This window comes from Curcuma longa, chromosome 8 (assembly GCF_044706935.1).
Source record: "Curcuma longa cultivar G26 ecotype Majalengka, Jawa Barat chromosome 8, ITB_CL_G26_1.1, whole genome shotgun sequence".
In the NCBI taxonomy this organism is placed as follows: Eukaryota; Viridiplantae; Streptophyta; class Magnoliopsida; order Zingiberales; family Zingiberaceae; genus Curcuma; species Curcuma longa.
Genome location: NC_133868.1, coordinates 9,389,560 through 9,407,240, shown reverse-complemented (window position 1 = coordinate 9,407,240; position 17,681 = coordinate 9,389,560). Strand labels below are relative to the sequence as shown.

The following is a 17,681-nucleotide window of genomic DNA, read 5'->3' as shown; positions in this document are numbered from 1 at the left end:
TCTAGAAATTCTTTTCATTTCCTTCTTGTCACTGTAAAGGATAATGTTAAATTCGATATTTTTACATATGCATATTGCAAATTGTTCTAAGAATGATGCTAGTTTCTGTGCAAGTATTATTGTGATCAACACCACAATTGACATAAACGAGGTCCTTTTATTCTTCTCAACTGAGGATTGGAGGAAGAGGTCTATTCTTCAGGGCAGAGGTGCATAATTCCTCGGGTATACTCGATGCTAAGATTCCCCGGAAGGAATCCGAAATAGCAGACGATAAGTTGGTCACATGATCATGTGAGGAGGTAAATCAAGAAATTGCAGTTAATTAGGAAGGATATTACTCGTTAACTTCGTCGAGATTCGATCCTTGCATTGCATATACCACAAATCAAATACCACCTACCCGTACATCATTCCTAGCATTGCATATACTTAGAAGAGAACCCAAAAAGAAGGGACCAAAAAGTAAAGAACCCAAATTGCTTGATTCCTTTTTCTGAATAATAATTTAATTATGTATCCGACCTTATACACAGTTTCCCCGTGCAAACGGAACGGAACCAAACCAAACCAAATCCAATGGAAGAAGAATGAATCAGAGTGACAACATCGATCATCCACACCATGCGAGGAAGAAGAAAGCAATGGAGCTAGCACTCCTACAAAAATTCTTTAAATGAAATATACTCAAATTACTTATATATTGGTTAAAGAGGGAAGCAGAAAAAGAAGAAGAAGAAGAAGATGATGATGATGATGAAGTTAATGGCCGACGCCGGGGCTGGGGACCGACCCCAGCACCGGAACGAGTTCGCTATTCTTCCCTCTGGGAGAAGTTGATGAAGAGCTTGATCTGGACGTGGTAGGGAGAACTTTGTGCAGTGGGCCGTCTGCAGCTTGGCTCACCTCCTTCCCCAAGTGGAGCAGCTTCCTGGCTTGCAGAGGTGGAGCGAGGAGGAGGAGGAGGATGAAGATGAGACAGAGGAGCGGCGTGGGCTTAAAATAGGTCGACGCCATGGCAGGAAGCTGGAGTTGCTCGAGAAGTTCTACGTTGGCTTTGGATGGGTTTATATTGAGCGGATGAGATCAGGGTGGTGGCCTCTCGCTCTCCTCTTTGTGCGTGCAAATGGAGAGTAGATGCCACGGTGAAGACAAAGCCATGAACCAGGTCAAACCCAATTCGATTCGATATGCTCCATCCATTAATTGGATCGAGTCGAGTCGCAAACAAACAATCCGATCGATCGACTTGATCTACACCTCTAAGCACAATCCGTACGCGTACTAATTTGCAGTTGAGTGCATGGATGGGAGCAAGAAGCAGTTAGGTGTTCCTTCCAAGGAAGCCCATGTTTCTCTCATTGTCCTCGTGTGCAGCAAATGTAGTACAACGCGCGAATTCGTTGGGTGCGCGCGCACAGTTGATTGTGAGGGTTGATGGAGCGTGGAAGACACCTTGTGATTGAAGGAAGGAAGGAAGGAAGCAAGCAAGGAAACACTTCCTTCTTGTGCTGTATCGAAACTGAAGTTGAATTAATGCAAGAGTCCAAAGATTTTGACTCGAGAAGCAGCATTCTAATTAAAGCTAAAAGACATGGATTATCAATTCAAGAATATATATTATCAAAAAGAAAGATTTAGCTTCAATGATAATATATGATTTACGAGTTAAATTAATTTCACATCTAGTAAAATTTATGAAGAGCTAGAGTTACAATGACAAATATTAATGTGTGAACTTGACCATTCCGTTGTATCATGATATCGACATATAATAATAGACCTCTTGGCATCATAAATTAAATTCAACTTGTGAATAAAAAACAACTGAGGCCTTTGATAATTTAAATTGCTTTTTTTTTTGTGACTCATCCTTACAAAATATTAATGTTTTTAGGTGGATAACATATGAACGCATCTCGTTTAAAATTCAAATCCGTCAATATATAAATAACTTCTCTAATAAAAAAAATTATCCCAATTCTATTGGGAACGTCAAGTGCAATGATGAGTCCATCACAATACGTGACAAATAATGTTGAGGGAGAGCTTTTTCGAGGTGCACATTGCCAAAGGAACACTTAAGGTTCGTGACTCTTGTTGCCTTCTCATTCTTCTAGAAGTTACTAGACTTATACTCTTCAGTAAAAAGATGAAATCCGCTATCCTAACGGCCTACTGCTAGACTTACACTCAACAAATGTTGATGTTGTTCTTAGAGCTCTAAGAAAGCTACCCAAAAGTCCTTCATATATGCTTGTCCAACGACTTGATAGTTGTGGAAGGAAATGGAGTACTTATAACTCCTTTTGTTTGCTCACTCTTGCAGCACTTACACTGAACAAATGTTTGATGTTGTTCTCTAAGCTCCGTATGAGCTTGAAAAAGGTTGTCCAAAAGTCTCTCGGATGATCTTCATTAATGAACCTCAAGAGAAGTTTAGAGAGTAATTTTCCACCATGATCCTACCACAGTGTGATGAGGTTGTAAGCATTGGTTATCTACACTTCCAGATGCTCTGCTCTTGTCTTAATTCTTCAAAGTAAGAAATACTTCCTAATTAAAGGGAGTTTGAAGAACCATTAGTGTGCCATCCTCATAGGTTTATCATGATAGTCCAAAGGATTAGTGCCATCATCATATGTTTCTAGGTTGTAACTGTTATCCTCCTTTGTCTTGTAGTGTTTTCAATGATTGAGTCATCACATTCATTTGTTTCTTTATGGTTCCTCAAGCTTCCTTATTGTCCTATATAGAGTCACCATTGTTTTCAGCTATGCCCAATTCAAAAAGTTTCCTCATCCTTATCGAAAAGAATGCATGCCTTATCGTCGGTTTGTCTAAAACCTCGAGTGAAATGGCATTGAGGCAGGGCTTCTATTGAGGTACACGACAATAGATGAGACTAGCTTGTCGGTCGAGAGGAGCTAAACTTAGAGCACATGACTCCTTTAGTTTTTTGCTTTTCGAAACTATGAAACCAAACTTAACAGATGTTGATGGTGGCTAGCTCTTTGAGCTCAAGTGAGCTTGAAAAAGATATCCAACAAATTAATTCACATATATGAAGAGTTCAATCTATCAATAAATCAATTTCATAATACATATATTTAGCTAACAAAATGATTCTAAAGTTTTCATTGCAAGTGCAATTAACTTGGAAAAAATATATACATCCAAAATAAGTCAAACAAGTTGGTTCCATAAATTTCATGAAGAAGAAAAAAAAAGCTTCGGCAAGATAAGGATAGATTGATTTAAAAATGAAATGGCATGTGGTTTCATAATTTTAAAAGTTGGATAATTGTCCTATAATATTTCTAACTAATTAATAGATAAAACCAAATATGCTAGCTACTTTTCCTTGAACATCAATGTCAAAGATAGAACTAAGCATGCCAATGTATAACTAAAGTGAAGGGCACCCTACTATGCAAAACACATATTTTTATCTTTTTATTTTAGGTATTCCTCTACCTTAATTTCCACCTATTTCTCTTGTTAATGGATCAAGACAAATCCATTGTTCTTAGCTGACCCACTTTGAGACCACATATATAATTACGCCCATGCATGAATGGATGGATATTGCTTGTGTCTCTGGTTCTGTCTTTTTGAATCATCGATTGGATCAACAAAAGTGATAGTTAACAACAGTCGTTTGTGCTTTGTTATGCATGTATGGTCCCCGTTTCTGAAAGAGGATCGGAGGAACGTAGTAGAAGTTTATGAATGGATAAGACTCAGTAAATAGAAAGGCTGCCGGGGCTAGCTCGCCTACAGTTTGTCAGAAAGATGAGATCAAACGAACTGTTTAATTAAAAGAGGGAGAAAAAGAAGTAAAAATGATATTAGAAATCAATTTTCATCCAGTTTGTTGCTGTATGTAGGTATAGTATATAGTAGAGTAGTGTCAGTAGTTCCCATGCATGCAGTTTGACATCATCAGCTGCACCTTATCCATTGGAGTTGTTATCCACATGATCTCTTCTTCCTTCCTCTCCAGTTCTTGCCTCGAGGCTGCCCACATCACACTGTCATTCATCGTGGTCCATTTCACTGCCTTTTGTTGATCTTCTCTGATCCATTCCTCCTATCGTTGCCGCCCCCTTCTTATCCTGCTCTGGCATTGGACTTGGCCTCGCTTTTGTGCGCCACGAGGCAGCTGGTGTTCCTGTCCCTTCTCCAGTGCCTTGTTGAACAGGGCATTTTCTGTCAAATTGTGTGAAGGGATTCATCAATCAAAATGGTTATTTGAAGAATGACGGGCGACAAATTCAGTGGAAGGAGGCTTTTATTGTAAGGAACACGATCTCAGAAAATTATGAGTTGCTTGAACATATTGGTGAAATGTTGCATCATGCATTACATGAACTGACCAGCTTTCAAACACATGAAATTCTTCACTGGCTTGAGTCCCATCAATGAGTCCCTAGATTCATGGTTTTTGTGGCTTTACAGAGCTGATCACCATGGGATTTCTGGATAACCCCTTTTTGCTTAAAAGATTTGTTGTTCTATGAAGTGGGTTTGTGAAGTTAGCATCTTTACCTTAATCCCTTTCTGCCAGTGTGTGCGATCCCAGGAGTTCTAAAGCACTATTTTGAACAAGAACAATTTTAAGAGGGTTCTCATTGATCTGTTGCCGTGTCCTTTTTTCCTTACACCCAGTAAGATCGTCAATCATCATCTGTGGCACAATGGAAGAGGATTTTTCTCAAGAATTTTGCATATTTTAGTGAATTCATGCAGCTTGTAAGAAAAAAAATGGTGTCTTTGTTGGTTTACTCATGAACAAGAACAATTTTAAGAGACTGTGGGCGAGTAGGTTTAAGCTGCGTTAGTTAGCAAATAGATCAAACATCTCACAGGAAGCCTGTGAGCATGTCTTGAATCAGAGGTGAAAGGAAAAACACTTGAAGAAATAAACAAGTGTGAGCAATGAAAAAAAAATGATCTTCTTTACAGAGAGAACGGAAATCAATGAGGATATTTTTAATTATTTACTGATCTCCATCATCATCCATCATTAAAGAAAAACAGAAGTATAGAAGGGAAAGAAAGCCTCATCAAGGCATGCTGTCATGGTACGTAAAGGAAAGGCAAACTTAATAAAGTTTAATGAATTGCTTTATTGAATAATGATGGAAGATCAAGTTGGAACTAGAAAGTGGCAACAGTACCACAAAACCAGGGAGTCTTTGATATCATCTGGAAGAACTTTATATGATAAAATCCAACATACCAAATACCTCGAAGATGGATTTCTACAATTCCTCTCACTTTCACAGTTTAAAGATCGATAGATGAGGGATGTCCAAACAAAAGATCAACAATTTATATTTTACACATTTGATATGATTCTCTGTTGAGATGTTGAGCAACTCGCTAGAACATCTTCACTGCGCTTTTCACCTTGGAAAGCCATGGAAACGTCTTCCTTCGTAATTCAAACAAAATTTTCACCACTTTTGTCATCGGCGGCCTCTCCGCCGCCTCCGTAGCAATGCACCGGACGGCCAAGTCCATGACTCCGATCATCTCGTCCCGGTGACACTCCACCTGCCCTCTCATTGCAGGGTCAGCCCACTCGTCCAAGTGGCGTTCACGGTAGCAGTAGCGAGCCCACTGCAGCACTCCTTGCTCGTCGCCGTCGTCGCGCCTTCCTGTCAGTAGCTCCACGAGGAGCATGCCGTAGAAGTACACGTCGCTCGTCTCTCTCTCCTTGAATCCCCCTGCCATTGCACCTCGCATTAGAAACAGAGCAGCCATGGACAATCTTGTGATTATTCGGTGATTTACCAGGACGGAGATTGGCTACGTTGAGTACAAGGCGAGGCTCTCCGTTGCTGTCCAAAACGACGTCCGTCGCGGTCAGCATTCCGCTCCGACCGCGGTGGTGAACGTAGCAGAGGCCCTTGGCGACGGCGACGGCAACTCTCCGACGCTTCTCCCAGCTCAAAGCTGTCTTCGCGTCGCCCAAACATGTAACGCCTGTCAATGGCTCGTACAAGAATACCCACGTCGTATCTGACCTGCACGCTGCGATCAAACCCACCACATTGCAATGCCGTAGTCTCCCCGACTCAGTCACCTCCGCCCACCCCAACCAGGGAACCTCCCCGGCCGCTTTCACCGTCACCAGCTTCCCGTCGCAGGTTTCGCTCTTGGAATTCTTGACGGACGCCAAGATGTCTTCCGTCGTCAGTGAAGTCTTCCGGAAGATCCTCACCTCCCAAGTGCAGTCGCCGACGGTCTCCACCTTCTTCAGCTCGAACTCTCGGCTCCGCCACCAACGTCGCAATAAGAAAGCCAAGATAACGGAGAGGAAGATGATGAGAAGCGCTGCTGCGAGAACAGATACCGGAAACCACCACGGCGGCCTCCCTGCAGCCTCCTCGCACGACGGTAGACCGCTCTTCGGCCCGCCACCGCAGAGGCCAGGGTTTCCGGCCAGCGCAGTGGAGCCAACGGAAAGAAACGCTTCGGTTTGCGGGACGCTGCCTTGGAAGCTATTGTAGGAGACGTTGACTGACACTAGCAAACCACTCTTGCCTAATCCCGGCGGGATTTCACCGGAGAAATCGTTCACCGACAGGTCCAACGCGCTAAGGACCGGTAGATCAGCGGTCCCACTTGGAATCTCGCCGGAAAGGTGGTTCTTGCTGAGGTCGAGCCTGACCAACCTTTTCAACTCCACAATAGACCCCGGGGCAGGGCCGGAGAGTCGATTCCCGCTGAGATTGAGTTCCGACAGCTCGGCGAATCGCCCGTACCGTGGTGGAATGCCGCCGGAGAATTGATTCTCCGAAAGATCAAGATGCTCGATGCCGTAGCCGCCGTAGAAATTCGGCAGCGGCCCGGAGAATCTGTTCCCTGAGAGACTCAGCATCCGAAGTGCCGCCATCTCCCATCGGCGGCGTCCAATCTCGCCGGAGAACTGGTTTCCAGAGACGTCAAGATAGTTGACAGCGGGTAGCCTGGTAAACTCCAGCGGAATCTCGCCGGAGAGTCGGTTGTCCTCGATGCGGACCCTCTCTAGCGTTCGACACCGGGTCAACTCGCGAGGGATGCCGCCGGTCAAGGCGTTGGAGAAGAGGATGAGCTTGACAAGGCTACGGGCGTAGCACAGGTGCTCCGGAATCCGACCGGTGAGGTTGTTGGAGGAAAGGTCGACGACGGCGAGCTCATCGTTGCCGAGCCCGAGCGAGCTGGGAATCGCCTCCTCGAACCGGTTCGACCAGAGCTGCAGGACCCGGAGCCGCGGAGTGGCGCCGAGCGAACCGGGAATCGGACCGCTTAACCGGTTCGAGAACAGGTTTAGCACCTCCAGGTTTTCGAGCCGCATCACGTCCTCCGAGACCTTACCCTCGAGCTGGTTCTCGCTCAAGTCCAGCGCGATCAAAGCCGTCAGATTGTAAACGGACGGAGGGATCGAGCCCGATAGTTGATTCTTGTAGAGAAAAAGATACCGCAAAGATGGCAGATTCCCAATCGAGCTCGGGATTCCGCCGGCGAGATTGTTGTAGACGAGGTCGAGGTGGGCGAGAGCAGTCAGATTACCGATCGCCGCCGGTATCTCGCCGGATAAATTGTTGTAGCCGAGGTACACCCATCGGAGCGCCGTGAGATCGCCGAGCTGGGCCGGAATCGGCCCGATCAGCTCGTTTGAGGCCAAGGTCAGAAACTGCAAGCCCTTGAGCTCGGCGATGGACGCGGGGATCCGCCCCTGGAAGTAGTTCCCTCCGAGGTCGAGCTCCTTGAGGCTGGCGAAACGGGAGATTTCGTCGGGTATTGGTCCGGCGAGGAAGTTGTTGGAGAGGTCCAGGACTTGCAAGCTAAATAAGGTTCTTCCAGCTCCGCCGTCCTCACCGGAGGAAAGATGAAGGGCGCCAGATAGGTTATTGTTGCTGAGGTTGAGGAGGAGGAGGGAGGGACTGAGCCCAGCGAAGGCGTCGGGAGGGATGGCGCCGGAGAAGCTGTTGGCTGAGAGGTCGATTGCAGCGACGAGGGGGAGGGAGAGGAGGGCGGATGGGAGATCGCCGGAGAGGTTTCTCCCGGCGAGTTGGACGGCGGATACGTGTTGGGACGAGGAAGAGCATGTGAGACCTTCCCAATTGCAGAAGGCGGAGGCGTTGTTCCAGGTGGCTAGAGAGTGGAGAGGATCATTGATGGATGATCGGACGGACAACAAGATTTGGAGCTCCTCTGCATGGAAAGATGGCAGCTGGAGGAGGAGGAGGAGGAGCAGAGCAAACAGGGCATTACCTTTCATGTTTAAGAGTGAGGACAGTGAAGAACTGGAGTACTGAGATTCAAGAAGGGATCTTAAATATGGAGAGAGGGATAATTAAGGTATGCAAGGTCTCATAATTAATGACAAGTGTGAAGCCTCGCTGGATTGAATGAGGAGACAAAGGTCCCAGGAAAGGTGGTAGCAATGGAGCATGAGAATTGTGAACTGCTCCACTGCGTGGCCGAGGTAGTCTACTTCAATTATTCTAAATGGAGCTTGTCTTTGAAGCTTAGAATGATGTATGTATATTTTGCAAGTGACTCGCATGTTCTCTTGTCAGGTAAAGCGGGATGGATGATCAACACATCCAATTTTCAACATCTTCATTCTTTCTTTTGGGAGGAAGGGAACATCATTGCGCTTCAGGTTAGTTGTCACGTAGAGTTGATATAAACTTGATCTCCAAGCATGCATACATAACAAAAACGCAAATATATTCAAAGTTCTGTTTAATATATATTCACTTTTCGGTGCTCCTTCTGTCTTCCATAAATCCATTTAGTCAATTTTAAAACAACAAAAGGGCGTGCATGCTAGAGGGAATTTCTAAATAATTCTAAAGGTTTGTTCCGGACGGAGGAGCAAACAAGGAGAGGATCAGAGGACTTAAAGAAGGGGTGGGCACCAGAGATAGGTAGAGGCCGATGGCACATTGCACAGACACTAAGTTTGAAGAAAATTGTGATGTTTGAAGAGGATATAGATAGGGTTATGCTCTACGTTTGTCCTGAACTTTCATATGTTGTTTGACTTTAATTGCTTCATAAACCATTTTACCCACTATTCCGGGCAAAAGCCTTACCATGATGACGTGGCAACAGGAATCTACTTCGGACCAAAGAGTGATAACGTCGAAGCTTTCTCCTTGCTTTCTTCTCGTGACGTGGCTAGTCGATCCTGCGGAGAATAACACGCGTCAAAGGGCTTACTAGGAGTTATCCCAATGAGGTCCCTCCGATGCCTAAGTCATCATAGAGCTCCAAAAGAGTGTAATAGAAAAACGAAATGGAGAAAAGAACGGAGTAAAAGTAGATGATAGTAAATGAGATTAGATCATACCACCTTTCAGAGAGTCCACTCCTTTTACCTTAAATAGGGAGAGAAGTCCAAGGGATGTGTCTTATGGAGAGAAGCCTAAAGGACACTCCTCTTAAAAGGGTACCCTTGTAACCACCGTGTCCCTTTATGTGCCAGGAGGTTGGGAGATTGACAGGTTCGAGAAGTCGACAGGTCAGGAAGTCGGGAAGTGGACAGATTAGATCGGAGTGCTTAGTAGATCGGAAAGTTGGGAGGTTGACAGGTTGGATCGGAGTGCTCGGTAGGTTGGGAAGTCTGACAAGTTGGATTGGAGTACTCAACAAGTCAGGAAGTCGGGAGGTCGATACGTCCGATTGGAGTGCTTGGCTAGTCGTCTCGATCTCGGTTGGAGACTATTGACCACCAAGTGGAATCTATGTTGACCAAGTCCTAGATCATGCTACACGACACCTGTGTTGACTGGGTCCTACCACATGGCCTCTGTCATCTCCACCGCATTACCTATCAACATTACCAAATAAGTCAAACAGAAACGCATCCTGAGTTTTTTTTTTAAAAAATGATTTCTACAAAAATGATTTCTACAAGAATTCTTAAGTACTTACATGAGAGTGAAGCTACTGAAGACAAGTTTGAAGGTTTCTTAGTAATGATTTTTAAAAGCTTTACCGATCAAGCTAGTTGGCATTCTAAAATGGGTTTCCTTAGTTATCCTTCATATTTTACTTGAGCCAAGCAATCCTGTAGAGATAATGTTTGAAGATGGATGATGGAATTGAGTCTCACAGAGGCAATGAAGACACTGAAGCCCGTCCAATCTCCTTGAAAGGTCTCTTGGAAGACATCTGATAATTAAACATTATGAAACTCTGCGCAAGGAGGATACACTCTAATCGTAAATCTGTCAAAAAAAAAAAAACTCGTAAAGTGCTGCTACTGAAACCATAATGCCTAACTGATTGATTAATGAGACTGCATAAAGAGGGTCTTATTAGAACCAGGTCTTGCCTCAAAGGTCAAAGTGAATTTCTTAGACATCCACTTCTTCATTTTAACAATTTCTTAGACGTCCATAGCGTCCAACATTTGATCATAATATAACCTGACAATAGAAAGTAAAACATGAATCAGAGCACAAGCTATTAAACTTAAAGTTGAAATGGTGAAACTTTAAGCTTGTTAAATTCTTTGTTATTTTTTTCAGCTTCCAGTTACAGGCTAATTATCAAGAATTTGCAACAACCTTGGTCGTGATTTCTTATTTGAGGTATGTTGTTTAGCTTTTTGCTCTACCATTATGTTAGATCTTGAACACTCAATGAAGTTTGTGGTTCAGTGCACTGAACTCAGGTGGACATGACATGGTCCTTAATAATGCAAAAAGGGAAGAAAAAAAAATGTATGAGCCGATCATACCGAGTTGGCATGGACAAGCAAAAGCCCTTAACTAATCCTCGCCAGTTTAATATCCCAAAACACACTAAGAATCTACATATAATGCTATAGAGTAGTTAGAAGAATCAGCTTTGTGACAAATATTTACAGTTGTATGTATCAAACTGCTGTACAAAGAAAAGAGTTGCTACTACTTCTGACTGACTTTTGCCAACCAAAGAAAGAAGAGACAAAGCTTTAGCTAGCCAATGTTGGTTTCTGATAAACTAAAATGCATGTTATGGTTGGAGACTACTATTTACTATTTGTTTTTCTCTGTACAGTAAAAGCAAAGCATGGACTTATCAAGAGCTGTTAGGACTTGGCCATCAGGCTGAAAAGATGGCCGAGTAATGTAGGACTTCCCTATTGCTTTCCTGGAGAGACACCATAAGAAGGTGTCAAGTCAAAGAGGCTGGTTAAGCAGCAAAGTGAGGTTAGTCAGTTGGTGTATCAGTTTCCAGACTAACCTTAATATTTTTCACCGAGCAGCCAATGCAATAATCAAGAACAAAGTGAATCAGAGAAGCCATCAAAAGTTGAAACTGAACGTAATTAAAGGCACGGACCAGCTCGCCTATTCCATGCCACATTCATATCTCCTGCCATAAATCACGCCTTCAATTAAGGCTTGACCCCATTTATCTTGAACGCGACGCAGGCAAAAGTAGGCAAAGAGCAACTCCAATAAATATCGACACTTCATTTTTCACAACATACAGTGAAGTGCCCGTATTTACTGTAGTCGTTCTTTACCTACTTCAAACTGATAATGTCTTTTTCCACCTGCGTTGTTCTTCAACCATGAGTGGAAAACTTTCTTACTGAAGTATTCATGGTAAGCAGCTAGGCATTTACCCCGTTCTTCTCTGTACATCATCCTTCAGAGAGTGCAAGGAACTCCCAGCTCAGAAAAAAGCTACCTGGCATCTATCTGCTACTGTCCAGGCAGTATTAGTTTTGAGCCACTTTGATGCCATTAGGTTGGAACACATGCATGCTGTTGGTTAGAGTTATATTAGTTTGGATTAGGGTTGTTTCTCCTCAGTTTTGTTGTGGGTTTGGTTCGAGGCAAACATCAAAGATACTTATCCATGGTGTTGATCGATGCGATGCACTGCACATAGAAAGGGATTAGTGTTGTTATGTAAGCAAAAAGAGACAAGTTGACATTGGAATTATGCAAGTGTTTGTGGAGTTTCCTGAAGGAGGCAGTTGAGGATCCACTATGGGCCCAAATCTGTAATAAACCAATACAAGTTCTTGAAATTCTAGTACATAATCAAATCTGTGTTTTTTTTTTACATTATTTGATTTGATGATGTTTTTATTATAATATAGTGTTTTCCACTACGTCAATTAAAACTCTTAGATTGTATTACTGTCACTTATCTCTTAAATCAAAACTTTAAACACAAATTAAAGGAAGTCAACTCTAGTATTTCATTGGTCTTTGTATCTATTGTAGAGCCATGGGATATAAATTCTTTGAATAGATTGGCTAGACCTACTAGAGTTGATTTATAGAATGCATCAAAATTTGTGGAGATCAAAATAAAACTAAAAAAACATTAAAAAATATTGAAGAAATTGAAAAGATAAAACTCAATGTAGAATTGATTTTTTTTTATAGATTTTATATTGTTCAATTATTTTTTTTACCTAATGTATTCTGGTTATACCTAAATCAAACTAAACTATTGTGTTGTATTGTATTGTTGTTAAACTATTTTGTAGTTATATGAATTTTTATTTTGTATGTTGTGTTGGATTTTTAAAATTTTATAATTTAGAAAACTAGCAATACATTAGAGAAAAATAAAAAAGTTGTGTTATAGTTGAAAAAAAAATATCAAACCCTTTAATAAATGGTGGGACGCCAAATAAAAAATAATAGTGATATTTTCATTTAATATATAAATGTAAAAGTAGAGTAATTTATAAATTTCATATATTAAATTATCTATGTTAAAAATTAAAAAATAATACAAATGTTATGTCTGAGATTTATATTTTATTTAAATTATAAAGATTAATAATATTATGATGTCGTTTAGTGAGCTCAATAAAATTTTAATAAATAAACTTGCATAAATAAACGTGAAAATAAAGTCAAACGACTCATTTGTATCTCTATATAAAATGAGGGGTGTTTTCGTCATTTTATAGTTTTCTTCTACAATTTTATCCTTCAAGCGGAGTGCAGTCACCGGGGTGTTATTCTCACCGCAGCCATAGCAAGCGTCGGTGCTCTAATGGCGATTAGAAGCTGAGAAAATCGAATCCGGCCGACAGATATATAAGCGTGAGAAAAGGGGGCCGTCAATAGAGGCTTCCTTCCTTCCTTCCTCGGCTCCTTGGGGAGCCTAAACGATGGGTGAATCCAGTGACTCGGTCCCGGTGGATGCGGAGAGGATCTCCTTCGGCGGAAAGGTTAGCGTGCCCTGTGTCCAACGAGTTCTTCCTCTGATTTCCTCCTTCCTTGACTTCGCTTTGGGCGAAATCTTGGATCTTGTGTTCTGCGTTTGAGTGCGCCAATGCCCTTCTATAGTTTGTTAATCTTCTTCCTTCGAGGTTTTTTTTTTATTGTAATGCGTGAGTTACGGTGATGCGGTTGCTTTTAAATGATCTTCATGGTGATTTCGTGATGCGCATTTGAGTGTCTCAACTTGGACTATAGTGTGGCGGCGGTTGTGGTATAAATTGAGTGTTGGTAGAGTATTTGGGATAGTGATTTTGTTGTTTCCATCTAATTTCAGATATCTTTCCTCGAGGAGGAGTCTAATTTCATATATTATGGTAGCCTATCACATCTTCTTCTGTAACTTTGAACATATAGATTTAAAAAGTTGATGGTTTGAGTAGCTATACTGATGTGTGGAACTTAATTTGTTGTTTAAACTGGCTTTCCTTCTTTTGTGTCTTGAAGTTAGCACTGAGTCGTTTTTCAGTTTAAGATATAGCAATAGCTTTGTTATGCAATGAAGCTGTGTTTGAGTTATATCAATAGCTTCATGTGTCTTATTACAGAAAGCAGGTTGAAACATTTATAAGTATCTGAGATTAATTAGTTCATTCAATGAAAGTTGTGTTTTAATGATATTAATAGCTTTATGCTTGTTGAAGAAAGGAGCAGAAACCTTTATGATTCTTTTGACTAATGAACTGTGCATGCACCATGTTGCTATTCTTCATCTGGACGATGTTCCAGTCTTCATTATTTTAATTTCTTTTAGTGATCACAACTGTGGTTGCTATTCTCTTCTTGCCTTATCAACATTAATCATTTTCTTTCTCATATAGTGATATAGAATGGAAATAATTTTAATTTGCTCATAATTTAGTTGCTGATTTTTTTCTTTTGTGAAGATAAACACAACAATCCAGGCCATTGGAATTTAGAACATTGAATCTTGCTTACATCTTGTTGGTTTTGTAAGGAATTTAAACAAACAGCCTGAGTACAACTGAACAACTTTTATGGTGGTAACTAAGCTTATGACCCCTCTATGAAAAATTAAGGTTTGGTCTGATCTGTTAAAAGACCCAGTGATCCTAAGGTATTCATGATCTATAAAGTCAACAACTTTCTTTATATTGGTATATGAATTTATATTTTGTGAAGTCAGAAATTTCCAAGAAGAATCATTGATCTACTGTTTCCTCATCCATTTATACCTAGACTCTGGTTTCACTATTCAAATAGTTTCCACTACAAAATGCTTGTCTGACCTTAACAACAAAAAAGGACCTTTTTTTAGTTGGGTCATGTTTGATGAAGTAAAAATGCTGACATAATGAGGATTACCTAATGTTTTTGTATTTTCCATATATGTATTTTAGTGCATGATCCACTTTAAGGTGTATTTCCTTAATTAAGATATGAATCGTTTCATTCTGCCATGATGCTAAATAATATAAATATCCATCCATCTTATTCTTAGGAACATCATGTGCTAACCCGTCATGGTCCCCTGTCAGTTTCTGTGTATGGAGACCTGGAAAAGCCTGCACTTGTTACTTACCCTGATGTTGCCTTGGACCGTAAGTTGGATCCTGAAATTTCTCCATTTCCGGAAGTGTCTATCTGTCTTCATTATATTTCATGAATTTTCATTATTACATGTCTCCCTGCAATTTTATGATGCTTCTTGTGGATCCTTACATTGCTGCAGATTTGTTTTCTGGAATAACTGATTGATTCTTTTAATCAATCTGTATTTGTGTGTGGCCGTCAAGCAATAGATCTGTGTGTCTACTAGATTGATTCTTATAACCAATACTAGTTCTTGGCTTCAAGATTCATTAACACGTGTTTTTATGTACATAATAAATGTTAGGAATGGCTATTTAAAATTGAAGAAACCATTCTGCATTGGAACTTTTGTCACTGATTCTCCCTTTTTATTCATTTGTTCAGATGTGTCCTGCTTTCAAGGATTATTCTTTTGCACTGAAGGTGTTTCTTTGCTGCTTTATAATTTCTGTATATATCAAATCAATCCTCCAGGACATGAGGTCGGTATTTGTTTAAGATCACAGCTAGCAGTCAGATTTCTTTTTGTAAAAACAATTAGTTTATGCAGTTGAGACTTTGAAATAAATATTGACATAACAGTTTGAGTCATTTTCCATAAAAATTCTGCAGTTAGGTGCAGCTCCTATTTCTTCATGCGATCCAGTGCTCTCAGGCGACCAGTTAGCTGATCAGGTTGCCGATGTGCTTGATTATTTTGGGTAATTATTTTGTTATTTCTCTTGTACTAAATGGGTGCAATATCCTTTATGTGGACCTGTTTTCTTGAACTGTTTTAAATCTTTATTGGCTTGCTCTTTGCAGATTATACTCTGTCATTTGCATGGGGGTCACTGCAGGAGCCTATGTTCTTACTCTTTTTTCAGTGAGTTATTATGCAGCCAATGCTTTTTTTAGTTTATGATTTTTTTCTGTACTATATTGAGATTTTTATGTGCTTCTTAAGTCAAAATACAGGGAACGTGTTCAGGCTTTGATACTTGTCTCACCTTTATGCAAAGCTCCCTCATGGAAAGAATGGTTGTCGAACAAGGTTAGATATCATTTTTTTAATTGGTGTTTTCCTGTGGATTGGAGTTGTAGTTGTGGCAAACAACTCAAACCTTTTCGTTTAGGTGATGTCAAACATTCTCTACTTTTATGGAATGTGTGGCATGATCAAGGAATGGCTGATTCAACGATACTTCAGCAAGGTATGTTAGGAGTGTTTTTGGTTCCTAGCTAACTTGCCTTGTGAATATAACCTGTTGTTATATATATATTCTAATTTTTCACAGGAAGTTCGTGGAAATTGGCAAGCTCCTGAATCAGAAACTGTCCAAGCTTGTAGATGTGTTAGTATTCCTTCACCCTTTGGATCCTTTGGCAAGAAACTAGGAGGAATGTGAAAACTTTTGTGGCATAAGCAAGAACTCTGTTGAGACTGCTTATTTTCTATATGAATTGTGCAGGTGCTGGATGGGAAGCAAAGTGCCAACGTTTGGCGGTTTCTTCAGTCAATAAATGAGTATGTTTGATTTACTATCTCTGCTCCTGTTGAGAAAGGAAAATGGGAGATTCCTAACACCTCTTATGTTAACAGCCGGTGTGATTTAACAGACGCACTAAAGAAGCTTCAGTGTAGGACACTCATCTTCGTGGGTGAGCATTCTCCTTTTCATTCAGATGCACTCTACATGGCTGCCAAAATGCATGGGAAATACAGTGCATTAGTTGAGGTGCTTAGTTTGGATTAACAATCAATTTCATAATTTCCATTGTTTTACCTTGTCTGAAAATTTCCTGAAATTGGATTCCTACAATTGTTACAATTAATCTCTTTCCAGGTTCAGGCATGTGGATCACTTGTGACTGAAGAGCAACCTCTTGCAATGCTGATAACTATGGAGTACTTCCTTGCAGGTTATGGTTTGCACAGGCCTAGTCAATTAAATTGTAGTCCTCGCAGCCCTCTCAGTCCATCATACATCTCCCCTGAACTGCTCTCACCTGAGAGCATGGGAGTGAAGCTGAAGCCTATCAAGACTCGCATCTCACTTGAAGTTTGAACTGTCAAATTAGAGCGATGCATGATCTTTGGCCAGGTGAAGGCTTACTCAATCTACATTATTAGTCATATGAAAATAGTAGATCTTCATGTGTACCTAATTAACAGAAATCTTTTGAGCACATTATATGTGGAAGTTATACTTGGTGTAGATAAATAGAAGGGCACAAAGAAGGACAAAGAATTCTATAGGATGGGCAGCAGAGAGTGGGATAGTTTAGTAGATGAGCTTCTTTTCATTGATTCAGTTACCTAACTTGTAAAGCTTCCTTGTTTACTTGAAAGATTAATAATGAACCGGTGTGCAGGTGCACACCTTAATCATTAATTGCATTCGATTTGTCCATTTTTCTACTAATATATAAGCAAATATGCTTTCAGCTCGGCAGGATTTTGTGGGAGAGATTGTTGCTTAAATTCCTTAGGCAAAAAGAGTTTCATTTATTGGGTCACTGGAAACCTGTCAAACTGTGATCCTGTTAATTTGTAATCTCATGCTGATGAGTAGATTTTTTTAAACAGATGAAAACAGCAGATCGTTTGTTATTACCATGCAGATTATGACACAGTTCAATCCAAAAATGTCAGACATTTGAATGAGGAATATAGTATTTTAATAATTTAATGCTTTTTGATATGTAAGCATGCTTAGTAAATCTCTTTTGCAGAATTCTGTTGGTGAAGTTTTTACCTCTGTCTTATTTATATTGAACAGCATGATTCCAACTGATAACCAACAAAAAGAAGGCTTCAATTTGGAACTGTGATTCAGAATATAAAAGGATGAGATCTACAACATGGAGGGAGGGATGATCATGAATGCTTCATAT

The 17,681-nt window shown here is 40.8% G+C and overlaps 2 protein-coding genes across 2 annotated transcripts; one reads left to right on the top strand and one right to left on the bottom strand.

The window, feature by feature from the left end:
• Window positions 1-5,351: 5,351 nt before the first annotated feature.
• On the bottom strand, window positions 5,352-8,275 carry LOC141834181 (uncharacterized). The gene is made up of 2 exons (XM_074721631.1): window positions 5,803-8,275; window positions 5,352-5,735 (listed from the first exon to the last, which is right to left on the bottom strand). The coding sequence occupies exons 1-2, from the start codon at window positions 8,273-8,275 to the stop codon at window positions 5,389-5,391; spliced, it is 2,820 nt and encodes a 939-aa protein (XP_074577732.1). The 3' UTR covers window positions 5,352-5,388.
• A 4,734-nt stretch (window positions 8,276-13,009) lies between these two features.
• On the top strand, window positions 13,010-17,157 carry LOC141834184 (protein NDL2-like). The gene is made up of 11 exons (XM_074721635.1): window positions 13,010-13,201; window positions 14,713-14,812; window positions 15,189-15,286; window positions 15,417-15,505; window positions 15,609-15,669; window positions 15,751-15,837; window positions 15,920-15,997; window positions 16,082-16,138; window positions 16,256-16,311; window positions 16,387-16,522; window positions 16,631-17,157. Exons 1-11 carry the CDS (start codon window positions 13,142-13,144, stop codon window positions 16,850-16,852), a joined length of 1,044 nt encoding a protein of 347 aa, XP_074577736.1. The 5' UTR covers window positions 13,010-13,141; the 3' UTR covers window positions 16,853-17,157.
• Window positions 17,158-17,681: the final 524 nt, after the last annotated feature.

What these genes read in the sequence shown, in the direction of transcription:
- LOC141834181 (XM_074721631.1), bottom strand. Translation starts at nt 8,275, where the DNA reads ATGAAAGGTAATGCCCTGTTTGCTCTGCTCCTCCTCCTCCTCCTCCAG. An exon ending in CGTAGCCAATCTCCGTCCTG is followed by an intron (nt 5,736 to 5,802) that starts GTAAATCACCGA and finishes GTGCAATGGCAG; the next exon opens with GGGGATTCAAGGAGAGAGAG.
- LOC141834184 (XM_074721635.1), top strand. Translation starts at nt 13,142, where the DNA reads ATGGGTGAATCCAGTGACTCGGTCCCGGTGGATGCGGAGAGGATCTCC. An exon ending in CCCTGATGTTGCCTTGGACC is followed by an intron (nt 14,813 to 15,188) that starts GTAAGTTGGATC and finishes TCATTTGTTCAG; the next exon opens with ATGTGTCCTGCTTTCAAGGA. An exon ending in TTCAACGATACTTCAGCAAG is followed by an intron (nt 15,998 to 16,081) that starts GTATGTTAGGAG and finishes AATTTTTCACAG; the next exon opens with GAAGTTCGTGGAAATTGGCA.